Source organism: Oncorhynchus masou, chromosome 12 (assembly GCF_036934945.1).
Source record: "Oncorhynchus masou masou isolate Uvic2021 chromosome 12, UVic_Omas_1.1, whole genome shotgun sequence".
NCBI lineage: Eukaryota > Metazoa > Chordata > Actinopteri > Salmoniformes > Salmonidae > Oncorhynchus > Oncorhynchus masou.
This window is the reverse complement of record NC_088223.1, coordinates 88,652,989-88,679,077: the sequence shown is the minus strand read 5'-3', so window position 1 is coordinate 88,679,077 and position 26,089 is coordinate 88,652,989. Positions and strand designations below refer to the sequence as shown.

Below are 26,089 nucleotides of genomic sequence, written 5' to 3'. Positions count from 1 at the left end.
GTTCAACGCATAATGGCATTACAGACAAGAGACTTCACAATTTACATACGTTTAAAAAAAAGTGTGTGTGTGTGTGTTTCCAGAAGTCCCCACAAGAATAGTGAACGAACAAAAAATGTGACCAACTGAGTATCATTTTGTTTGTCTCCACAAGGTCAAATGCTATTTGGTTTAGAATTTGGGTTAGTTTTCGGGTTAGGTTTTCGGGTTAGTGTACCATTTAGGGCTAGGAAAATAGGACTGGGACTGAATTGTGTTTCCCCACAAGATTAGATACACATGCGGTGACATCAGAAATTATTCACACCCCTTGACTTTTCCCCCATTTTGTTGCTAAAAAAAAGTCTAATTAAAATGGATGTAATTGTCATTTTTGGTCAACGATCTACACAAGGTACTCTGTCATTTTATTTAATTATTTTAAAATATGAAAAATAATTTAGACAAGTATTCACTCCCCACCCTGGAACTAACATTGTTTCTATAGCAACAGTTTGAACAGTATTGGATTACAGATTGAATTAATTTATTTTTTTATTTTTGGCAAAGTCTAAAATGATAAGTAAGTTCATATTAAGGTTGATTTAAAAAAGGGGGGGGTCTTTGTTCCCTTGCTGTATTTTTAGGATCTAAAAGGATATCGTTTTGAATCTGAACTGTTTGCTGTTTCAGGCATCTTACACAAAGGCAGTGGGGAGAATGTGTTTGTCTCAGAGCAGCAGCCTCCAGTCATCAACAGCATCATGGGTAACGGGCGCAGGCGCAGTATCTCCTGTCCCAGCTGCAGTGGTCTGGCCGAGGGCAACAAGCTGCTGGCCCCCGTGGCGCTGGCCTGTGGGGGGGACGGCAGCCTGTACGTGGGAGACCTCAACTTCGTTCGCCGGGTCTATCCCACCCTCAACACCACGGCTGTGTTGGAGCTCAGGTAAGGTATCAACGTACAGAGGGTGTCAGTGGAGGAGGGTGTCAGTGGAGGAAGGTGTCAGTGGAGGAGGGTGTCAGTGGAGGAGGGTGCCAGTGGAGGAGGGTGCCAGTGGAGGAGGGTGCCAGTGGAGGAGGGTGCGAGTGGAGGAGGGTATCAACGTACAGAGGGTGTCAGTGGACGAGGGTGTCAGTGGATGAGGGTGTCAGTGGATGAGGGTGTCAGTGGAGGAGGGTATCAACGTACAGAGGGTGTTAGTTGAGGAGGGTGTCAGTAGAGGAGGGTGCCAGTGGAGGAGGGTGTCAGTGGAGGAGGGTGCCAGTGGAGGAGGGTGCCAGTGGAGGAGGGTATCAACGTACAGAGGGTGTCAGTGGAGGAGGGTGTCAGTGGAGGAGGGTGCCAGTGGAGGAGGGTGTCAGGGGAGGAGGGTGCCAGTGGAGGAGGGTATCAACGTACAGAGGGTGTCAGTGGAGGAGGGTATCAACGTACAGAGGGTGCCAGTGGAAGAGGGTGTCAGTGGAGGAGGGTGTCAGTGGAGGAGGGTGTCAGTGGAGGAGGGTGTCAGTGGAGGAGGGTGTCTGTCAGTGGAGGAGGGTATCAGTGGACGAGGGTGTCAGTGGAGGAGGGTGTCAGTAGATGAGGGTGCCAGTGGAGGAGGGTGTCAGTGGAGGAGGGTATCAACGTACAGAGGGTGTCAGTGGAGGAGGGTATCAGTGGAGGAGGGTGTCAGTGGATGAGGGTGTCAGTGGAGGAGGGTATCAACGTACAGAGGGTGTCAGTGGAGGAGGGTGTCAGTGGAGGGGGAGTCAGTGGAGGTGGGTGCCAGTGGAGGAGGGTGTCAGTGGAGGAGGGTGCCAGTGGAGGAGGGTGTCAGTGGAGGAGGGTGTCAGTGGAGGAGGGTGTCAGTGGAGGAGGGTGCCAGTGGAGGAGGGTGTCAGTGGAGGAGGGTATCAACGTACAGAGGGTGTCAGTGGAGGAGGGTGTCAGTGGAGGAGGGTGCCAGTGGAGGAGGGTGTCAGTGGAGGAGGGTGCCAGTGGAGGAGGGTGCCAGTGGAGGAGGGTGTTAGTGGAGGGTGTTAGTGGAGGAGGGTGCCAGTAGAGGAGGGCATCAACATACAGAGGGTGTCAGTGGAGGAGGGTGTCAGTGTAGGAGGGTGTCAGTAGAGGAGGGTGCCAGAAGAGGAGGGTGCCAGTAGAGGAGGGTGTCAGTAGAGGAGGGTACCAGTGGAGGAGGGTACCAGTGGAGGAGGGTACCAGTGGAGGAGGGTGTCAGTGGAGGAGGGTGCCAGTGGAGGAGGGTGCCAGTAGGGGAGGGTGTCAGTAGAGGAGGGTGTCAGTAGAGGAGAGTGTCAGTAGAGGAGGGTACCAGTGGAGGAGGGTGTCAGTGGAGGAGGGTGCCAGTGGAGGAGGGTATCAACGTACAGAGGGTGTTAGTAGCGGAGGGTGTTAGTAGAGGAGGGTGCCAGTGGAGGAGGGTGTCAGTAGAGGAGGGTGCCAGTGGAGGAGGGTATCAACGTACAGAGGGTGTCAGTGGAGGAGGGTGTCAGTGGAGGAGGGTGTCAGTGGAGGAGGGTGCCAGTGGAGGAGGGTGTCAGTGGAGGAGGGTGCCAGTGGAGGAGGGTGCCAGTGGAGGAGGGTGCCAGTGGAGGAGGGTGCCAGTGGAGGAGGGTGTTAGTAGAGGAGGGTGTTAGTAGAGGAGGGTGTTAGTAGAGGAGGGTGCCAGTGGAGGAGGGTGTCAGTAGAGGAGGGTGCCAGTGGAGGAGGGTGCCAGTGGAGGAGGGTGCCAGTGGAGGAGGGTGCCAGTGGAGGAGGGTGCCAGTGGAGGAGGGTGTCAGTGGAGGAGGGTGCCAGTGGAGGAGGGTGCCAGTGGAGGAGGGGTTAAGTAGGATGATGGGTGGAAACTAACAAGTTTGGTTTCTTTGTTTTGTTTTCAGAAATAAAGACTTGAGGCACGGGTAAGTTATGCGTCGTCCAGCAGCTTGGTGACATTGCCTGACATACAAAAGCGATAGTTGTCTTCCTGTATGTTGGGGTGCCTGTGGAATGTTCTCCCAATCTCTGTTTTAGTCCTTTGAGGGGTAATCTGTCCCACCTCTTGAAATTGATTTTAGTTGCAGGAGGTTATTATTATTACCATCTAAAATATATATATTTTTATTTTACTTTTATTTAACTAGGCAAGTCAGTTAAGAACAAATTCTTATTTTCAATGACGGCCTAGGAACAGTGGGTTAACTGCCTGTTCAGGGGTAGAAATATTCTCTCATATAATTTCTCCGTAGGAACAACCCAACACACAAGTACTACCTAGCGGTGGACCCAATGTCTGGGGTGGTCTTCCTCTCAGACACCAACTCTCGGCAGATATACCGCGTGCGCTCACTGACCAGCGGGCGGCAGTTGTTGGACAATGCCCAGGTGGTGGCTGGGACCGGCGAGCAGTGTGTCCCCTTCGACGAGGCTCGCTGTGGGGACGGTGGCAAGGCCATGGAGGCCGCACTCATGAACCCCAGGGGTGAGTACCAGGAGCGAGTACCAACCAGGACTGGGGAGGTGACAGTGACTTGTTACTGAGTACTGTTGCAGGGCTACTGTGCTCCACACGTTCACTATAATATCAGTTCCACTCCTCTCATTTCCTTAAGGATTATTTGGCTATAGCTGACTGTCACTTGCAAACTGTCACTTGCAAACTGTCCCTTACAAACTGTCCCTTGCAAACTGTCCCTTGCAAACTGTCCCTTGCAAACTGTCCCTTGCAAACTGTCCCTTACAAACTGTCCCTTACAAACTGTCCCTTGCAAACTGTCCCTTGCAAACTGTCCCTTGCAAACTGTCCCTTGCAAACTGTCCCTTGCAAACTGTCCCTTGCAAACTGTCACTTGCAAACTGTCCCTTGCAAACTGTCATTTACACATTTATTGTGTGATTTTACACAGGTTCACCTGCTGTTCATTTGGGGTGTTTATCTGTCACTCAATATCACAGGAGGTTGGTGGCAGCTTAATTTGGGAGGATGGGCTCGTGGTAATTTTATTTTTATTTATTTAATTTCACCTTTATTTAACCAGGTAGGCTAGTTGAGAACAAGTTCTCATTTACAACTGCGACCTGGCCAAGATAAAGCAAAGCAGTTCGACACATACAACAACACAGAGTTACACGTGGAATAAACAAATGCACAGTCAATAATACAGTAGAAAAAAATAAAACAAAAAGTCTATATACAGTGAGTGCAAATAAGGTCAAATAAGGGAGTTAAGGCAATAAATAGGCCATGGTGGCGAAGTAATTATAATATGACAATTAAACACTGGAATGGTAGATGTGCAATAGATGGATGTGCAAGTAATGGCTGGAATGGACGAGGTGAATTGGTATCAAAATCCATTTGCTCTGATCCAGCCATTGTTATGAGCCATCCTCCCTTATTAAGCAGTCTCCACTGATCAATATCTATCCAGTGTAGGCTATCTTCAGGGGGTGGGTGTATGGAAACGACAGTGATTTGTTCAGAGCAGTGGCCTGGAAAAGAGACGGTGGCACTGTGTTGCACTGTCACTGTCACCAGCACACCGACATCGTGAGGGCAGTTCTATGTTCCAACAGAATACCTGATGAGCACAACTTTGACTCTGTTTTGACTGTTTCTGTCAGCAGCACCAGAACTAGTTTTCACATGTCAGAATGCCGTGATTTCTAACCCTGCACCCCCCCCCCCCATGTCAGATTGTTGTGATTTCTAACCATGCCCCCCCCCCCATGTCAGAATGCCGTGATTTCTAACCCTGCCCCCCCCATGTCAGAATGTTGTGATTTCTAACCCTGCCCCCCCATGTCAGATTGTTGTGATTTCTAACCATGCCTCCCCCCCATGTCAGATTGTTGTGATTTCTAACCATGCCTCCCCCCATGTCAGATTGTTGTGATTTCTAACCCTGCCCCCCCCCCCCCATGTCAGATTGTTGTGATTTCTAACCCTGCACCCCCCCCCATGTCAGATTGTTGTGATTTCTAACCATGCCCTGCCCCCCCATGTCAGATTGTTGTGATTTCTAACCCTGCCCCCCCCCATGTCAGAATGTTGTGATTTCTAACCCTGCCCCCCCATGTCAGATTGTTGTGATTTCTAACCCTGCCCCCCCATGTCAGAATGTTGTGATTTCTAACCAGCATGCCCCCCCCCCATGTCAGATTGTTGAGATTTCTAACCCTGCCCCCCCCCCCCCCATGTCAGAATGTTGTGATTTCTAACTTTATGCCCCCCCCCCCATGTCAGATTGTTGTGATTTCTAACCCTGCCCCCCCCCCATGTCAGAATGTTGTGATTTCTAACCCTGCCCCCCCCCCATGTCAGATTGTTGAGATTTCTAACCCTGCCCCCCCATGTCAGAATGTTGTGATTTCTAACCCTGCCCCCCCCATGTCAGAATGTTGTGATTTCTAACCCTGCCCCCCCCATGTCAGATTGTTGAGATTTCTAACCCTGCCCCCCCCATGTCAGATTGTTGAAATTTCTGTCCCCCCCATGTCAGAATCGCCGTGGATAAGAACCCCCCCCATGTCAGAATGTTGTGATTTCTAACCCTGATCCCTGGTGGACCCCCCCATGTCAGAATGTTGTGATTTCTAACCCTGCCCCCCCCCCATGTCAGAATGTTGTGATTTCTAACCTGCCCCCCATGTCAGATTGTTGTGATTTCACCCCACCCCCATGTCAGATTGTTGTGATTTCTAACCCTGCCACCCCCCCCCCCATGTTAGAATGTTGTGATTTCTAACCCTGACCCCCTCCCCTCTCTCTCTTATGTCTTTCTGTCTGTCAGGGATCGCCGTGGATAAGAACGGTCTCATGTACTTTGTTGACGCCACCATGATCCGTAAGGTGGACCAGAACGGCATCATCTCCACCCTGATCAAGACCAACGACCTCACAGCGGTCCGCCCACTCAGCTGTGACTCCAGCATGGACGTCAGTCAGGTCAGGAGGGAACCATGGGGAGCAAAACAAAGCTATGTTTTATATCTTTATATTTTGGACTTATAGGTCCTTTTGTGGGGGCAGAACACCTGTGTAGTGCTGCTGAGGCTAGACTGCAGTCTAAAGGACATCTCCATCGTTCTGCCTTGTGGCCAAATACACTAAGCTGGACAACTACAGAGACTGTATTTTAGAGGGATATACACGGCATGACTAAAAGTATGTGGACACCTGCTCATCGAACATCTCATTCCAAAATTATGGACATTAATATGGAGTTGGTCCCCCCCTTTGGTGCTATAACAGCCTCCACTCTTCTGGGAAGGCTTTCCACTAGATGTTGGAACATTGCTGCTATAACAGCCTCCACTCTTCTGGGAAGGCTTTCCACTAGATGTTGGAACGCTGCTGATATAACAGCCTCCACTCTTCTGGAAAGGCTTTCCACTAGATGTTGGAACATTGCTGCTATAACAGCCTCCACTCTTCTGGGAAGGCTTTCCACTAGATGTTGGAACATTGCTGCTATAACAGCCTCCACTCTTCTGGGAAGGCTTTCCACTAGATGTTGGAACGTTGCTGCTATAACAGCCTCCACTCTTCTGGGAAGGCTTTCCACTAGATGTTGGAACATTGCTGCTATAACAGCCTCCACTCTTCTGGGAAGGCTTTCCACTAGATGTTGGAACGTTGCTGCAGGGACTTGCCTCCATTCAGTCACAAGAGCATTAGTGAGGTCGGACACTGATGTTGGGCGATCAGGCCTGGCTCTCGGTCGGCGTTCGTATTAATCCCAAAGGTGTTTGATAGGGTTGAAGTCAGGGCTCTGTGCAGGCCAGTCAAGTTCTTCCACACTGATCTCGACAAACCATTTCTGTATGGACCTCGCTCTGTGCACGGGGGCATTGTCATGCCGAAACAGGAAAGGGCCTTCCCCAAACCTGTCTAGAATGTCATTGTATGCTGTAGGGTGAAGATTTCCCTTCGCTGGAACTAAAGGACCTAACCCAAACCTGTCTAGAATGTCATTGTATGCTGTAGGGTGAAGATTTCCCTTCGCTGGAACTAAAGGACCTAACCCAAACCTGTCTAGAATGTCATTGTATGCTGTAGGGTGAAGATTTCCCTTCGCTGGAACTAAAGGACCTAACCCAAACCTGTCTAGAATGTCATTGTATGCTGTAGGGTGAAGATTTCCCTTCGCTGGAACTAAAGGACCTAACCCAAACCTGTCTAGAATGTCATTGTATGCTGTAGGGTGAAGATTTCCCTTCGCTGGAACTAAAGGACCTTCCCCAAACCTGTCTAGAATGTCATTGTATGCTGTAGGATGAAGATTTCCCTTCGCTGGAACTAAAGGACCTAACCCAAACCTGTCTAGAATGTCATTGTATGCTGTAGGGTGAAGATTTCCCTTCGCTGGAACTAAAGGACCTAACCCAAACCATGAAAAACAGCCCCAGACCATTATTCCTCCTCTACCACTGTACAGTTGGCACAATGCATTGGGGTATGTAGCGTTCTCATGGCAACCACCAACCCCATAGTCCAATGGCTGCGAGCTTTACACCACTCCCGCCGGTGAGCTTTACACCACTCCAGCCGGTTGCTCGGCCATACAAACCCATTTCATGAAACTCCTGACAAAATAGTTATTGTGCTGACGTTGCTTCCAGAGGCAGTTTGGAAGTCAGTAGTGAGTGTTGCAACCGAGGACAGACGTGCTTCAGCACTCAGCGGTCCTGTTCTGTGATCTTGTGTTGCCTACCACTTCGTGGCTGAGCCGTTGTTGCTGAGTGCAGCAGGACAGACATTTGACGAACTGACTTGTTGGAAAGGTGGTATCCTATGACGGTGCCACGTTGACAGTCACCGAGCTCTTCAGTAAGGCCATTCTACTGGAAATGTTTGTCTATGGAGATTGCATGGCTGTGTGCTTGATTTTATACACCTGTTAGAAACGGGTGTGGATGAAATAGCCGAATCCACTAATTTGAAGGGGTGTTGACATACTTTGTTTATATAGGGTATCTACAACTGGTACAACTACATAGTGCTGCCTGTTTGTAGTCATACATTAACAGTATCAATACCCACCTATACAGAAATCCAATCTCTACCGTCTTCTGAGTAGGGTTGCACAATTCTGATATCTTTCCCTAAATTCCCAGGTTTTCCAGATTCTCCCTGTTGGAAAATTTCTGGAATCAGGAAGGAATAACCTGGGAATTTTGGGGAAGTTACCAGAATTGTGCAACCCTACTTCTGAATAGTCTGTGAGAGAGAGAAAGTTGGATAGACTTGAAAGACTAGAGGGAGAGATCTACAGAGGGCTGGGGGGAGAATAGAGGGAGAGATCTACAGAGGGCTGGGGGGAGACTAGAGGGAGAGATCTACAGAGGGCTGGGGGGAAACTAGAGGGAGAGATCTACAGAGGGCTGGGGGGGAGACTAGAGGGAGAGATCTACAGAGGGCTGGGGGGAGACTAGAGGGAGAGATCTACAGAGGGCTGGGGGGAAACTAGAGGGAGAGATCTACAGAGGGCTGGGGGGAGACTAGAGGGAGAGATCTACAGAGGGCTGGGGGGAAACTAGAGGGAGAGATCTACAGAGGGCTGGGGGGGGAGACTAGAGGGAGAGATCTACAGAGGGCTGGGGGGAGACTAGAGGGAGAGATCTACAGAGGGCTGGGGGGGGAGACTAGAGGGAGAGATCTACAGAGGGCTGGGGGGAGACTAGAGGGAGAGATCTACAGAGGGCTGGGGGGAGACTAGAGGGAGAGATCTACAGAGGGCTGGGGGGGAGACTAGAGGGAGAGATCTACAGAGGGCTGGGGGGAGAATAGAGGGAGAGATCTAGAGAGGGCTGGGGGAGAATAGAGGGAGAGATCTACAGAGGGCTGGGGGGAGACTAGAGGGAGAGATCTACAGAGGGCTGGGGGGAGACTAGAGGGAGAGATCTACAGAGGGCTGGGGGAGACTAGAGGGAGACATCTACAGAGGGCTGGGGGGAGAATAGAGGGAGAGATCTAGAGAGGGCTGGGGGGAGACTAGAGGGAGAGATCTACAGAGGGCTGGGGGAGAATAGAGGGAGAGATCTACAGAGGGCTGGGGGGGGAGACTAGAGGGAGAGATCTACAGAGGGCTGGGGGGAGACTAGAGGGAGAGATCTACAGAGGGCTGGGGGAGAATAGAGGGAGAGATCTAGAGAGGGCTGGGGGGGGAATAGAGGGAGAGATCTACAGAGGGCTGGGGGAGAATAGAGGGAGAGATCTACAGAGGGCTGGGGGGGAGACTAGAGGGAGAGATCTACAGAGGGCTGGGGGGGAGACTAGAGGGAGAGATCTACAGAGGGCTGGGGGGAGACTAGAGGGAGAGATCTAGAGAGGGCTGGGGGGAGACTAGAGGGAGAGATCTACAGAGGGCTGGGGGGGAGACTAGAGGGAGAGATCTACAGAGGGCTGGGGGGAGACTAGAGGGAGAGATCTAGAGAGGGCTGGGGGGAGAATAGAGGGAGAGATCTACAGAGGGCTGGGGGGAGACTAGAGGGAGAGATCTACAGAGGGCTGGGGGGAGACTAGAGGGAGAGATCTACAGAGGGCTGGGGGGGAGACTAGAGGGAGAGATCTAGAGAGGGCTGGGGGGAATAGAGGGAGAGATCTACAGAGGGCTGGGGGGGAGACTAGAGGGAGACATCTACAGAGGGCTGGGGGGGAGACTAGAGGGAGAGATCTACAGAGGGCTGGGGGGGAGACTAGAGGGAGACATCTACAGAGGGCTGGGGGGGAGACTAGAGGGAGAGATCTACAGAGGGCTGGGGGGGAGAGTTCCAGTGTGTTTGTGATGACTCATGTGTTCTGTGTCTGTTGATCCAGGTGCGTCTGGAGTGGCCCACTGACCTGGCGGTAAACCCTACAGACAACTCCCTGTATGTTCTGGAGAACAATGTGATCATGCGCATCACTGAGAACCACCAGGTCAGCATCATCGCAGGGAGGCCCATGCACTGCCAGGTCCCGGGCATCGACTACTCCCTGAGCAAGCTGGCCATCCACTCAGCTCTGGAGAGCGCCACGGCCATCGCCATCTCCCACACCGGCGTGCTCTACATCGCCGAGACGGACGAGAAGAAGATCAACCGCGTGCGGCATGTCAGCGCCTCCGGAGAGATCTCTCCGCTGGCCGGCGCCGCCTCCGAGTGCGACTGCAAGAACGACGTCAACTGCCAGTGCTTCTCTGGCGACGAGGGCTACGCCACGGAGGCCGGGCTCAACGCCCCCTCCTCGCTCGCCGTGTCTCCCGACGGCACGCTGTTCATCGCTGACCTAAACAACATCCGCGTGCGGGCGGTGAGGCGCAACAGGCCCGTGGCCACGCCCATAGGGCTGTATGAGGTGGGGTCACCGCGGGAACAGGAGCACTACGTGTTCAGTAGAGATGGGCTCCACAGACACACAGCCAGTCTGATCACCGGAGAACTCCTGTATAACTTCACCTACGGGCCGGACGGGGAGCTGGCTGCTGTGGCTGATAACTCTAACAACACCCTGAGGGTGAGGAGGGATGGCTCTGGCCTGCTGAGGCTGGTGCTGCTGCCTGAGAACCAGGTGGTCAGCCTGGGGCTGGACCCTGCCGGCGGCCTGCGCTCCGTATCTGCCCTGAACCAGGAAGTGGCGCTGATGAGCTATGCTGCGAACACAGGTCTGCTGGCCTCCAAGGCTGATGAGACTGGATGGACCAACTTCTATGAGTAAGGGAAAGGGAAAAGGGGGGATGCCTGGTCAGTTGTCCAACTGAATGAAAGGGGGGATACCTGGTCAGTTGTCCAACTGAATGAAAGGGGGGATACCTGGTCAGTTGTCCAACTGAATGAAAGGGGGATACCTGGTCAGTTGTCCAACTGAATGAAAGGGGGATACCTGGTCAGTTGTCCAACTGAATGAAAGGGAGGATACCTGGTCAGTTGTCCAACTGAATGAAAGGGAGGATACCTGGTCAGTTGTCCAACTGAATGAAAGGGGGGATACCTGGTCAGTTGTCCAACTGAATGAAAGGGGATACCTGGTCAGTTGTCCAACTGAATGAAAGGGGGATACCTGGTCAGTTGTCCAACTGAATGAAAGGGGGATACCTGGTCAGTTGTCCAACTGAATGAAAGGGGGATACCTGGTCAGTTGTCCAACTGAATGAAAGGGGGATACCTGGTCAGTTGTCCAACTGAATGAAAGGGGGATACCTGGTCAGTTGTCCAACTGAATGACAGGGGGATACCTGGTCAGTTGTACAACTGAATGAAAGGGGGGATACCTGGTCAGTTGTCCAACTAAATGAAAGGGGGGATACCTGGTCAGTTGTCCAACTGAATGAAAGGGGGATACCTGGTCAGTTGTCCAACTGAATGAAAGGGGGGATACCTGGTCAGTTGTCCAACTGAATGAAAGGGGGATATCTGGTCAGTTGTCCAACTGAATGAAAGGGGGATACCTAGTCAGTTGTCCAACTGAATGAAAGGGGATACCTGGTCAGTTGTCCAACTGAATGACAGGGGGATACCTAGTCAGTTGTCCAACTGAATGAAAGAGGGGATACCTGGTCAGTTGTCCAACTGAATGAAAGGGAGGATACCTGGTCAGTTGTCCAACTGAATGAAAGGGAGGATACCTGGTCAGTTGTCCAACTGAATGAAAGGGGGGATACCTGGTCAGTTGTACAACTGAATGCATTCAACTGAAATGCGTCTTCCACATTTAACCCAACCCATCTGAATCAGGGGGGGGGGGACTGGCATAATCGACATCCACGTCTTCAGAGCCCGGGGAACAGTGGGTGTTAACTTCCTTGCTCAGGGGCAAAATGGCAGATTTTTACCTTGTCGGCTCGGGGATTTGATCCATCAACCTTCCGGTTACTAGTCCAACACTCTAACCACTAGGCTACCTGCCGCCCCTACACTCTAACCACTAGGCTACCTGCCGCCCCTACACTCTAACCACTACTACCTGCTACTGGCCAACACTCTAACCACTAGGCTACCTGCTGGTTACTGGCCCAACACTCTAACCACTAGGCTACCTGCTGGTTACTGGCCCAACACTCTAACCACTAGGCTACTAACCAACCACTAGGCTACCTGCTGGTTACTGGCCCAACACTCTAACCACTAGGCTACCTGCTGGTTACTGGCCCAACGCTCTAACCACTAGGCTACCTGCTGGTTACTGGCCCAACACTCTAACCACTAGGCTACCTGCTGGTTACTGGCCCAACGCTCTAACCACTAGGCTACCTGCTGGTTACTGGCCCAACACTCTAACTCTAACATGTTAACCACTAGGCTACCTGCTGGTTACTGGCCCAACACTCTAACCACTAGGCTATACTACCTGCTGGTTACTGGCCCAACACTCTAACCACTAGGCTACCTGCTGGTTACTGGCCCAACACTGGCTACCTGGTTACTGGCCCAACACTCTAACCACTAGAACAACCACTAGGCTACCTGTGGTTACTGGCCCAACACTCTAACCACTGGCTACCTGCTGGTTACTGGCCCAACGCTCTAACCACTAGGCTACCTGCTACTGGCCCAACGCTCAACCATGGCTAAATAACGCTCTAACCACTAGGCTACCTGCTGGTTACTGGCCCAACGCTCTAACCACTAGGCTATCCTACCGCCCCTACACTCTAACCACTAGGCTACCTGCTGGTTACTGGTCCAACGCTCTAACCACTAGGCTACCTGCTAGTTACTGGCCCAACGCTCTAACCACTAGGCTACCTGACTCTAACATGTTAAACGCTCTGTGTGAATATACTTGTGTAGATCTGTGTAATGTGACTGGGTAAATGAACAATTCAGTGATATAACTCACATGTTCATGTGGGCTGAAGTAAATGAGTAATCACCATGGAAATAACTCATTAGTCAGAGAGAGAGAGAGAGAGACAGAGAGAGAGAGAGAGAGGGGGGGGGTATAGGGAGAGAGAGAGAGAGAGAGAGAGGGGGGAGACAGAGAGAGAGAGAGACGGAGAGAGAGAGAGAGAGAGAGAGGGGGGAGACAGAGAGAGAGAGAGACGGAGAGAGAGAGAGAGAGAGAGAGAGAGAGAGGTCTGGATCCTGTCAGATCAACAGTATGGTTATGTCACTGTCACCATCTGGTATCTGACACTGGTACAACACTGAGTACTAGAGGACATCTGTTGGTCTCACGTTTGATTAAACAGCCAAGCTTTGTTTCACACGTGTAAGGATTGTTTTCCCTCCATGTCTACTTGACTCCGTCCTGTTCCTTTCCCCGGTGCAGGTATGACAGTGAGGGACGTCTGACTAACGTCACCTACCCAACGGGAGTGGTGACCAGCCTGCACCGGGAGATGGAGCAATCCGTCAACGTTGAGGTGGAGCGCTCCAACAGAGACGATGACGTCACCATCATCACCAACTTGTCCTCTGCGGAGGCGTCCTACACCGTGGTGCAAGGTAACTAACAAAGTCACACCCCCCCCACCCCACCCCTAAAAAAAATATATAATTCTCATAAAAAAATATATTCTACGAATTGGAATTTCGTTATGTTGCTGCCCGACAAGACGGCCCCTGATCCCAGAGGTTATTACAGCCGTTTAGCGGGGAGGGAGAAAGAGAGAACGGATTTCCCCACTGACCCACGGGGGTGTGACAGAAAATAAATGCTATTTCATCTGTACGTCTGGAAACGACTGTAGTCGTGAGAATAAGAATTGAAGAGATTGATATGAAAGTTTACCCTGGGGGGGGGGGGGGGGCTCGTAAAAGAGGGCAAACTGACTTGTCTACCTCTAACTGCACACTTTATTTCAATCTGATGTGGGAGTTCTGCCTTTAACGGCATCTCCAAAGTAAATCTGTCTTTAAAAGGATCGCAAAGTTTACTTCTCCTGTTTCAAGGAGATAAATTCAGTTTTGAAAGATGTTAAGAGCTGGTTTTGAGTTACTCTTGTTTTTGCTAGACGTGTTTCAAGAAGTTTTCCTCGCGTTAAACTCCATGGATTCTTTTGTTTCCAGATACTTTTTTTTCCTCAATTGTAGTCCATGATCTCGTTATGGAAATGGAATAAAAGGCTCATGTTCTGCAATTGACTGAGAGACTAAAAAAAAAACTCTTATCTTTGGTCATGTCGTTCTGAGAGAGGATACTTGTTATTGTCTGGGAGTAAAGTACACACATCCAGAGACCACATTTCCTCTAATGCAGAGCATTCAATCACATCAAATGGAATCTCTGTAATAAAACATGCCTTTTAGTGTCTCGCTTCTCATATAACGCGTGTGTGTGTGTGTGTGTGTGTGTGTGTGTGTGTGTGTGTGTGTGTGTGTGTGTGTGTGTGTGTGTGTGTGTGTGTGTGTGTGTGTGTGTGTGTGTGTGTGTGTGTGTGTGTGTGTGTGTGTGTGTGTGTGTGTGTGTCTGCTGCTCCCCCTGCAGACCAAGTACGGAACAACTACCAGTTCTGTTACAATGGCACTCTCCAGGTGTCGTATGCCAACGGCATGGGCCTCAGTTTCCACACAGAGCCCCACATCCTGGCCGGCGCAGTCAGCCCTACCATTGGTCGGCGTAACATCACTCTGCCCACCGACAGCGGGCTGAATTCCATCGAGTGGAGGATGAGGAAGGAAGTGATCAAAAGTAAAGTGACCATATATGGCAGGAAGTTGAGGGTAAGCTGGAGTGCTCTGATGTCAATCCATTTCTGGAGGTTTTCTTAATCAATGCAGCTTGTTGTCTGTCAGACTGAAGGCCGTCTCTGTATGATAACATGTGTCACTGAAGAAGAAAAATAAAGTTACAATATACAATTTAGAGAGTAATGTTGTTATATTTAAATATATATACAGTGTATTCAGACCCCTTGACTTAAAAAATATATATACTTCACAGCCTTATTCTAAAATTGATTTTTTTTTTTATATATAAAAAATCTTCATCAATCTACACACAATACCCCATAATGACAAAGCAAAAGCAGGTTTTTAGACATTTTTGATAATTTATAAAAAATCAAAAAAATGTAATCACATTTACATAAGTATTCAGACCCTTTACTCGGGACTTTGTTGAAGCACCTTTGGTAGTAATTACAGCATTGAGTCTTCTTGGGTATGATGCTACAAGCTTGGCACACCTGTATTTGGGGAGTTTCTCCCATTCTTCTCTGCAGATCATCTCAAGCTCTGTCAGGTTTGATGGGGAACATCGCTGCACAGCTATTTTCAGGTCGATCGGGTTCAAGTCCGGGCTCTGGCTGGGCCACTCAAGGACATTCAGAGACGAAGCCACTCCCGCATTGTCTTGGCTGTGTGTTTAGGGTCGTTGTCCTCCCTCCCTTCCTCACTCTCCACAGGTACCTGTGACTAATGTAATGTCCTCTCTCTCCACTGGTACCTGTGACTAATGTAATGTCCTCCCTCTCTCTCCACAGGTACCTGTGACTAATGTAATGTCCTGTCTCTCCACAGGTACCTGTGACTAATGTAATGTCCTCCCTCTCCACAGGTACCTGTGACTAATGTAATGTCCTCCCTCTCTCTCCACAGGTACCTGTGACTAATGTAATGTCCTCTCTCTCCACAGGTACCTGTGACTAATGTAATGTCCTGTCTCTCCACAGGTACCTGTGACTAATGTAATGTCCTCCCTCTCCACAGGTACCTGTGACTAATGTAATGTCCTGTCTCTCCACAGGTACCTGTGACTAATGTAATGTCCTTCCTCTCTCTCCACAGGTACCTGTGACTAATGTAATGTCCTCCCTCTCCACAGGTACCTGTGACTAATGTAATGTCCTCCCTCTCTCTCCACAGGTACCTGTGACTAATGTAATGTCCTTCCTCTCTCTCCACAGGTACCTGTGACTAATGTAATGTCCTGTCTCTCCACAGGTACCTGTGACTAATGTAATGTCCTCCCTCTCCACAGGTACCTGTGACTAATGTAATGTCCTCTCTCTCCACAGGTACCTGTGACTAATGTAACTGTACCTGTGACTAATGTAATGTCCTCCCTCTCCACAGGTACCTGTGACTAATGTAATGTCCTCTCTCTCCACAGGTACCTGTGACTAACGTAATGTCCTCTCTCTCCACTGGTACCTGTGACTAATGTAATGTCCTCCCTCTCCACAGGTACCTGTGACTAATGTAATGTCCTCCCTCTCTCTCCACAGGTACCTGTGACTAATGTAATGTCCTCCCTCTCTCTCCACAGGTACCTGTGACTAATGTAATGTCCTCCCTCTCTCTCCACAGGTACCTGTGACTAATGTAATGTCCTCCCTCTCCACAGGTACCTGTGACTAATGTAATGTCCTCCCTCCACAGGTACCTGTGACTCTCCACAGGTACCTGTGACTAATGTAATGTCCTCCCTCTCCACAGGTACCTGTGACTAATGTAATGTCCTCCTCTCTCCACAGGTACCTGTGACTAATGTAATGTCCTCCCTCTCTCTCCACAGGTACCTGTGACTAATGTAATGTCCTCCCTCTCCACAGGTACCTGTGACTAAATGTAATGTCCTCCTCTCCACAGGTACCTGTGACTAATGTAATGTCCTCCCTCTCTCTCCACAGGTACCTGTGACTAATGTAATGTCCTCCCTCTCCACAGGTACCTGTGACTAATGTAATGTCCTCCCTCCCTCTCCACAGGTACCTGTGACTAATGTAATGTCCTCCCTCTCCACAGGTACCTGTGACTAATGTAATGTCCTCCCTCTCCACAGGTACCTGTGACTAATGTAATGTCCTCCCTCTCCACAGGTACCTGTGACTAATGTAATGTCCTGTCTCTCCACAGGTACCTGTGACTAATGTAATGTCCTCCCTCTCCACAGGTACCTGTGACTAATGTAATGTCCTCCCTCTCCACAGGTACCTGTGACTAATGTAATGTCCTTCCTCTCTCCACAGGTACCTGTGACTAATGTAATGTCCTCCCTCTCCACAGGTACCTGTGACTAATGTAATGTCCTCCCTCTCCACAGGTACCTGTGACTAATGTAATGTCCTCTCTCTCCACAGGTACCTGTGACTAATGTAATGTCCTTCCTCTCTCCACAGGTACCTGTGACTAATGTAATGTCCTCCCTCTCCACAGGTACCTGTGACTAATGTAATGTCCTGTCTCTCCACAGGTACCTGTGACTAATGTAATGTCCTTCCTCTCTCCACAGGTACCTGTGACTAATGTAATGTCCTGTCTCTCCACAGGTACCTGTGACTAATGTAATGTCCTCCCTCTCCACAGGTACCTGTGACTAATGTAATGTCCTGTCTCTCCACAGGTACCTGTGACTAATGTAATGTCCTTCCTCTCTCTCCACAGGTACCTGTGACTAATGTAATGTCCTCCCTCTCCACAGGTACCTGTGACTAATGTAATGTCCTGTCTCTCCACAGGTACCTGTGACTAATGTAATGTCCTTCCTCTCTCTCTCCACAGGTTCCTCTCTCTCCACAGGTACCTGTGACTAATGTAATGTCCTCCCTCTCCACAGGTACCTGTGACTAATGTAATGTCCTGTCTCTCCACAGGTACCTGTGACTAACGTAATGTCCTTCCTCTCTCTCTCTCCACAGGTACCTGTGACTAATGTAATGTCCTCTCTCTCCACAGGTACCTGTGACTAATGTAATGTCCTCTCTCTCTCTCCACAGGCCCACGGCAGGAACCTCCTCTCCATTGATTTTGACCGCAACACTCGCACAGAGAAGATCTATGACGACCACCGTAAGTTCACGCTGAGGATCATGTATGACCAGCAGAGCCGTCCGGCCACCTGGCTGCCCAGCAGCAGCCTGGCTGTGGTCAACGTGTCCTACTCCCCCACCGGACGCCTGGTGGGCCTGCAGAGAGGCAGCATGAGCCAGAGGAGCGAGTTCGACACCTTGGGACGCATCCTCTCACGCACCTTTGTGGACGGCAAGGTGTGGAGCTTCAGCTATCTGGACAGGGTGAGGCCTTCTGATACACTACTGGGGGTGTGTCTCTGTGTGTCTCTGTGTGTCTCTGTGTGTCTCTGTGTGTCTCTGTGTGTCTCTGTGTCTGCGTGTCTGTGTGTCTCTGCTTGTCTCTGCTTGTCTCTCTGTGTGTCTCTGTGTGTCTCTGTGTGTCTCTATGTGTCTGTGTGTGTCTGTGTCTCTCTGTGTGTCTCTGTGTGTCTGTGTGTGTCTGTGTCTCTCTGTGTGTCTCTGTGTGTGTCTGTGTGTCTACGTGTCTGTGTGTCTCTGCTTGTCTCTGCTTGTCTCTCTGTGTGTCTCTGTGTGTCTCTGTGTGTCTCTGTGTGTCTGTGTGTATCTGTGTGTCTGTGTGTGTCTCTGTGTGTCTCTGTGTATCTGTGTGTCTGTGTGTGTCTCTGTGTGTCTGTGTGTCTCTGTGTGTCTCTGTGTGTGTCTCTGTGTGTCGGTGTGTGTGTGTCTCTGTGTCTGTGTGTGTGTGTCTCTGTGTCTCTGTGTGTGTCTCTGTGTGTCTGTGTGTGTCTCTGTGTGTCTGTGTGTGTCTCTGTGTGACTCTGTGTGTCTGTGTGTGTCTCTGAGTCTCTGTGTGTGTCTCTGTGTGTGTCTCTGTGTGTGACTCTGTGTGTGACTCTGTGTGACTCTGTGTGACTCTGTGTGACTCTGTGTCTGTGTGTGTCTGTGTGTGTCTCTGTGTCTCTGTGTGTGTCGGTGTGTGTGTGTTTCTGTGTGTGTCTCTGTGTGTCTGTGTGTGTCTCTGTGTGTCTCTGTGTGTCTCTCTGTGTCTGTGTGTGTCTCGGTGTGTCTCTGTGTGTCTCTGTGTGTCTCTGTGTGTCTCTGTTTGTCTCTGTGTGTCTGTGTGTCTCTGTGTGTACTGTTAGTTGCCTGGGAACAAAGTGCCAGACAGTTTTCCACTCTTGCCTGTCTCTGAGTTTTGTTGTTTATGTTTTTCAAGGTGTCCAGACTACAGTACAGAATCAAATAGTAAACATGCCTTTTCTTTCCCATCTCTCCTCAGTCCATGGTGCTGCTCCTCCAGCAGAGTCAGAAACAGTACGTGTTTGAGTTTGACACCTCGGGGCGTCTCACCTCTGTCACCATGCCCAGCATGGCCAGACACACCATGTCCACCCACGTCTCCGTTGGCTACATCCGCAACATCTACAACCCTCCCGAGAGCAACGCCACCGTCATCCACGACTTCAGCGAGGACGGACAACCGCGCGCCACCTTCTACCTGGGCACGGGCCGACGCGTCATCTACAGGTACGGCAAGCTGGCCAAACTGTCTGAGGTTCTGTATGACGGCACAGCCATTACGTTCGGCTACGACGATACGACCGGCGTGTTGAAGATGGTCAACCTGCAGAGCGGGGGGTTCTCCTGCACCATCCGTTACCGGAAGATAGGCCCCCTAGTGGACAGACAGATGTATCGCTTCTCCGAAGAGGGCATGGTCAACGCCCGCTTCGACTACACCTACCACGACAACAGCTTCCGTGTGGCCAGCATCAAGCCTGTGATCGGCGAGACGCCCCTGCCCCTGGACCTCTACCGCTACGACGAGATCTCAGGCAAGGTGGAGCACTTTGGCAAGTTTGGCATTATCTACTATGACATCAACCAGATAATCACCACGGCAGTGATGACCCTCAGCAAGCACTTTGACGCCCACGGCCGTATCAAAGAGGTGCAGTACGAGATCTTCCGCTCGCTCATGTACTGGATGACGGTGCAGTATGACAGCATGGGCCGGGTCATTAAGAGAGAGCTGAAGATCGGCCCGTATGCCAACACCACACAGTACCGCTATGAGTACGATGGTGACGGCCAGCTTGTCGGGGTCAAAGTCAACGACTGGTCCACCTGGCGTTACAGCTACGACCTGAACGGCAACTTGCACCTGCTGAACCCTGGGAACAGCGCCCGCCTGCTACCGCTGCGCTACGACCTGCGAGACCGCATCACCCGCCTGGGCGACATGCAGTACCACGTGGACGAGGACGGCGTCCTGAGCCAGCGCGGCGCCGACGTGTTCGACTACAACTCCAACGGGCTGCTGGAGCAGGCGTACAGCCGGACGCCCGCGGGGTGGAGCGTGCGTTACCGCTACGACGGCCTGGGCCGCCGCGTCTCCAGGAAGACCAGCGAGGGAGAGCACCTGCAGTTCTTCTACGCTGACCTCAACTACCCCGGCAGGATAACCCACGTGTACAACCACTCTGGAGGGGAGATCACCTCGTTCTACTACGACCTGCAGGGCCATCTGTTTGCCATGGAGGTGACCGGCGGGGAGGAGTATTACATCGCCTCGGACAACACGGGCACGCCGCTCGCCGTCTTCAGCAGCAACGGACAGATGGTCAAGCAGCTCCAGTACACTGCCTACGGGGAGGTGTACCACGACTCCAACCCTGACTTCAACATGGTGGTGGGCTTCCACGGAGGGCTCTACGACCCCCTCACCAAGCTGGTGCACTTTGGCCAGAGAGACTACGATGTGCTGGCAGGCAGATGGACGGCACCAGACCATAAACTCCTACCTAAGATCGGCAAGGAACCCGCCCCATTCAATCTGTACATGTTCAAGAACAACAACCCACTCAGTGACATGATAGACATCAAGAGCTATGTGACAGGTAACAATGATTGTGTTTGTTTTCCTTTATGACCTGTTCTTAAAAACCAAATCCATCAGGTAATTTATGTTGTGTGACATCTTGACGTGTTTGAATTCTATTTTGCAGACGTGAAGAGCTGGTTGGTGATGTTTGGTTTCCAGCTCAGTAACATCATACCAGGCTTCCCCAGACACCCCATGTATTTTGTTGATCCGCCTTATGAACTAGTGGCGAGCCAGGACTGTGAGACTGCTCCGGTGAGTCATTTATAAAATACATATTTCACCTACTGATAGCTAAGACTACACAGGCGAATCTAATATGTAATTGATGTTAATTCATTGAAATATAACAGTCTGGCCTGACTCTCTACTGTCTCCAGCTGATCACCGGGGTGCAGCATGCAGTAGAGCGCCACAACCAGGCCTTCATGGCTCTGGAGGGGAGGTTGCTCAACAAGGAGCGTCGGACCAAACAAGACAAGCCCGGCTACTGGTTCGGCACCAAGATCCCCATCGTGGGCCGGGGCATGATGCTGGCCATCAAGGAGGGCCATGTGATGACGGGAGTGTCCGGCCTGGCCAGCGAGGACAGCCGTAAGGTGGCCCAGGTCCTGAACAACGCCGTCTATCTGGAGGGGACCCACTACACCGTAGACGGGAAGGACTGCCACTTCTTTGTGAAGCTGGGCCTGGCTGACAGTGACCTGCTGTCTCTGGGGCTGAGCGGTGGGAGGAAATCCCTGGAGAACGGCGTCAACGTGACTGTCAGCGGACGCTCTCGCCGGGGTGTCACTGTGGAGATCCACACGGTGGCGTTGTCCCTGAGTGTACGTTACGGCCTAGCGGCTGACGTGCTGGAGAAGGAGAGGGGTCGCCTGCTAGAGCAGGCCCACCAGAGAGCCCTGTCGGGGGCCTGGATGAGAGAGCAGCAACATCTGAAAGAGAGCAGAGAGGGAGGGAAGCTATGGGCAGAGGGAGAGAGGCAGCAGCTCCTGGCAACAGGGAAGGTGCCAGGTTACGATGGGTACTATGTGCTGCCTGTGGAGCAGTACCCAGAACTGGCAGACAGCAGCAGCAACATCCAGTTCCTCAGACAGAACGAGGTGGGCAAGAGGTAACAGAGCACCGCCCCTTTGACACTTCATCTCCTAGGGAGAGTAAAGGGGGTTTCCCTGGCAGTGCTGCAGGGGCATCTGAGAGGACACGATCTCACAAAACAGATGTCTTGCTGAAGGTTTAAACAGCGCCTGAATGAGTTCAGACAATGATTTAGAAAAAGCACCCTTAACTACGAACGATAATGAACTTACTTTTTTAAGAGGGGGAAAAAAAGGGATTTTGAAAAACTAGAAAATCTTTTTACATTTTTGTTGGGGGGAGGGATTGGTATTGATGCCAATGAGGAAAAAGTGAACTGCTTTCAAACATCTAATCAGACGTACCCAACACAGCACAGACAATGGCAACCCAGTCAAGGCTTTTCTTTCTAATGGCTAAACAACTTTTCAACCGCCTCAGACCGCTGTCTGGAGAACATAGAGCCAGCACTTGCAAATACAGTCATAACCATGAACAATGTTTAAGGACGCACAGTTGTTCTTCATTCAAAGTACATAGTAATATATGGTTTAATTGAACAAAGACAGAAAGAGGATGTGACATGTATGTAGATTTGTTCCCGTGCAGTTTGAAATAAGACTTTTGCTTGTTATTGACTGCCAAGACCAGTCAGGACGCCCTCTCTCACTTAAAAAAATAGAAATGGACTCAAATGCTATTTATTTTAATCGGTTTTATTTTTCTTGCTCTTTTTGTTTGCACTATATGACAATCATGATGAATTTGTATTGAGGAAGACATTATTTTATTTTTTTGTAAAATATGAAAGTATTCTCAATGTTTGTTTTTGATTTAAACTTTGCAGCCCAAGACAACATGTTACGGACAAATAAATGTGGTGTATGTCGTGTTTTCATATTGTTTACATTTTTTGTTGTTGTCTTTACAACTGTGAAACCTGTTTCCTTACACATTACCAAGTTAAATGTGTACATTCATTCAGCAACACAGATCCCTGTCCTGAAAGCGGTCTAATTTGTACATTTCTCAAAAGAAGAGACTTTACTATTGTTCTGTGAAAATCCCTAGAAGAGTGTCTACTTACGGATCGTATTACATTTGATTGGTCAAACTCGAAACCTTTTACATTTGATTGGTCAAACTCGAAACCTTTTACATTTGATTGGTCAAACTCGAACCTCCCCTTTCAACACGGGAGCTTTTTATTTCATTTTTTTTCTTTTTTTACCTAGTGACATCTCTGTAACCCGATATCTGTAAAATGTATATTTGCACTGTGAAGACCCACAGTATGGATGTCAATATGTACATGAATAGGTATCATGAAACATTCTTTACACTAGGGTGAGGATTCTGTGGGAAGTTTATCAGAATAAACTTGGTTTTTCATGTTGCATGGACTGTGCTTTTCCCTCTTTCGGCAAGGAGCTGTGGTTCGACGTGCTTCCCTGGGGGCAGTGGTGGACTAACTTCCACTCAGCACTTCCACTATTTTTATCATTAGCCTAAACTTTGAAAATTGTGAATAAATCAACGCAAATTAATCTGCCAAATGCTGAGTGGCAGGTAAAATTGGCTTCCTTGGTAATGCTGAGGTAAATTAAGATTAAAGGCGGGTGTTGTATTATTCCAATTGAGATCATTGGATGCAAACCACTTCCGGTCAGCTACAGTGGGTTCTCATGGCTCCCAGGCTATTTTAACGGTCCGGCTCCAAGCGAACAAGCATCTGTAATCATTAACATCTCTATTTGCATATCGGCCTGAGCGCCTACATGACAGTAAGATAATCTATAGAACATGGGGTCAGGACAGATACTCAGCAGGTCATAATGTTCTGGACGAGTTGCACCTCATGCAGATCAAACCCACTGCTCCATGTCTAAAGCCTAACCAGTGGCGGTTGGTGACGTTTAAGATGAGGGAGGACAATACATTTTTTCATGAGCATGGCCTTATTTCTATTACAGCATATTGGATGACTGTCGTTCATATTCCATTCACTCAGTTCAATGTAACATCAATAGGTTTAGGCTACTACATGATACTCTAATGTTCCCTGTACCCATCATGAGGTTGCTACAACCTAGCCTATGAATGAAAGTTTACAACATAGGTGCACACAGGTTGAAAGAAAGATTTGAAATGACAGACAGTGACACATGGACATAGAGTGACACATTCAATACCAGGTTGCACACTCTTGCCTGCATCTAGCTGATCTAGGGTGTAGTCATTAGTCTAAAAGTTGCAAAGGAGAGTTTCTATTGGACAAATTCAGGTATGTTTATCCCCGTTTCGTTCCATTTGCTTCCGTTTAAGAAACATTTTTCAACAGAATCGGCGGAATGAATACACCCCTGATCAAACGAAAACAGTTTGCTTTCATAGCCACATACAAGCAGCTCGTTGTATTCCTTCAAGCCGTCTACGGGCTCTCGTCCTCTCACCTTTTCCCTTCTCTTGTGAAATTCAATGCACAACACATCAGCTGTCTGTAACCAGGCAAGAAAAACTTTCCAAGCAAAACCATCCGCTCCGCTCAACCTACATCGTTGTCACCATGTTAGCTAAAGTAATGTTGTAGTCAACATAGCTAATAGAGCTAACATGTTAGTAAACCCACTACAGTCATACTGTAACGTGACATTGTACACTCAGTAAGCAGTTTAGCAGTTACACCGGTGGGCCACAGTGGCAATATATTTGTAAAACTGAAAGCTTACCTTGACTTGGAAGACTTCCCGTGTTGGATAGTCATAGCCAGCTAGCTAATTATCTCTTTTTCAGGCAGTTAAATGTTGCAGAACATTATTTATAAAAAGCTATCTATTAATATGTTTTTTTTAAACACTAATTTGTTTACAAGCATGATAGTTGTACTTTTAGTTTATGGTTGACTTAGCTTGTTGGTCATTAGCCAATCAACCGTTTCTCAACGAGTTCAAAGCACGTGAATGCATCCGAATTCACAAGTGGAAATCACCACCTTCCCATTTGGTTACGAATGCAGCATTAAACGCAGAAATCACCACCTTCCCATTTGGTTACGAATGCAGCATTAAACGCAGAAATCACCACCTTCCCATTTGGTTACGAATGCAGCATTAAACGCAGAAATCACCACCTTCCCATTTGGTTACGAATGCAGCATTAAACGCAGAAATCACCACTTTCCCATTAGGTTACGAACGCAGCATTAAACGCAGGTCGCGACCTGCAAAGTTGCGAGTTCGAAATTCCAGTTGAGACTTTGGTTTTCCAACCTTATTAACCAACATTATTAACTAATCACATTTTTTAATGTACTAAAAATAGAAATATTATTTCAGCTAATGGCAATTTGTCAGGATAATAAAAATAGCATTCCAGTCAGTGTCTATGGAAGGCAGCCACTGTGCAGTAAATCAACCCATTTTGGACGAATTTCTCCTGCGACGGTTATAAGTTTCTAACTTTCTGACTGAACAGCTTTCGGACTAATAAATAAAACGGCTGGCACAGTGGACTAGACACTGGACAGAAGGTCATCGGTTCTAATCTTGAGGATCCTCTTTCTCAAAAAAAGGTATATATTTCAGTGTAATTCACATTTTTATTTTAAGACAAATATTGATGCCTCGAGTGAATGGTGCTACCCTGTCAATGATTTTAGAGGGACGGTTTAAATGATAATCCAAATCTGTATACGCTTGTAAGAGATCTTGATACAATATAACGTGTCCCAAAATAACTCCAGAGGTGGTCAGGAAAATCTTATTTATTTATTTTTTATTCACATTCACAACAGCTCATGTTAGCTATCAGGAAAGAGTGTTAGTGGCGGCCTTAGAGTGTAGTGGCGGTTAGAGTTAGAGTTTTTATTTAGCCTTTAGTGGTTAGAGTGTAGTGGCGGCAGGTAGCCTAGTGGTTAGAGTGTAGTAGCCTAGTGGTTAGAGTGTAGTGGCGGCAGGTAGCCTCGTGGTTAGAGTGTAGTGACGGCAGGGTAGCCTAGTGGTTAGAGTGTAGTGGCGTGGTTAGAGGTAGTGGCTAGCCTAGTGGTTAGAGTGTAGGTGTGCCTAAGTTCAGTGTAATCCCCTAGTGGTTAGCTGACAAGGTACAAATCCCCGAGCTGACAAGGTACAAATCTGTCGTTCTGCCCCTGAACAGGCAGTTAACCCACTGTTCCTAAATAAGAATTTGTTCTTAACTGACTTGCCTAGTTAAATAAAGGTAAAAAAAAAATTAAAAGTAGGTTAAGAACAAATTCTTATTTAAAATGATGGACTACCAAAAGGCAAAAGGCCTCCTGTGGGGACGGGGGCTGGGATTAAAATATAGAACTAAACACGACAAGGGATCACAATCAGTTATCGTCTACACTAAAGATGTGGGCACATTCAGAATGTGGACAAGAGCAGGACACATGTTAGCACCAGGTATAGACGGGGCTTAGATCTGAACTCACAGAATGACTGAAATACAAACACTCCCTGGCCACACACTCAGACC

At 49.2% G+C, this 26,089-nt stretch overlaps 1 protein-coding gene across 1 annotated transcript in view; it reads left to right on the top strand.

Moving 5' to 3' along the window:
• LOC135549421 (teneurin-2-like) overlaps positions 1-22,992 on the top strand; it is a 167,503-nt gene extending 144,511 nt beyond the window's left edge. The window contains exons 19-29 of the mRNA XM_064979392.1: positions 673-925; positions 2,857-2,877; positions 3,205-3,437; positions 5,749-5,903; positions 9,777-10,651; positions 13,209-13,384; positions 14,367-14,602; positions 17,599-17,895; positions 18,914-20,534; positions 20,643-20,773; positions 20,899-22,992. Coding sequence (XP_064835464.1) covers positions 673-925; positions 2,857-2,877; positions 3,205-3,437; positions 5,749-5,903; positions 9,777-10,651; positions 13,209-13,384; positions 14,367-14,602; positions 17,599-17,895; positions 18,914-20,534; positions 20,643-20,773; positions 20,899-21,636 — 4,736 coding nt within the window. The 3' untranslated portion in view covers positions 21,637-22,992. The remainder of the gene's footprint in view (positions 1-672; positions 926-2,856; positions 2,878-3,204; positions 3,438-5,748; positions 5,904-9,776; positions 10,652-13,208; positions 13,385-14,366; positions 14,603-17,598; positions 17,896-18,913; positions 20,535-20,642; positions 20,774-20,898) is intronic.
• Positions 22,993-26,089: the final 3,097 nt, after the last annotated feature.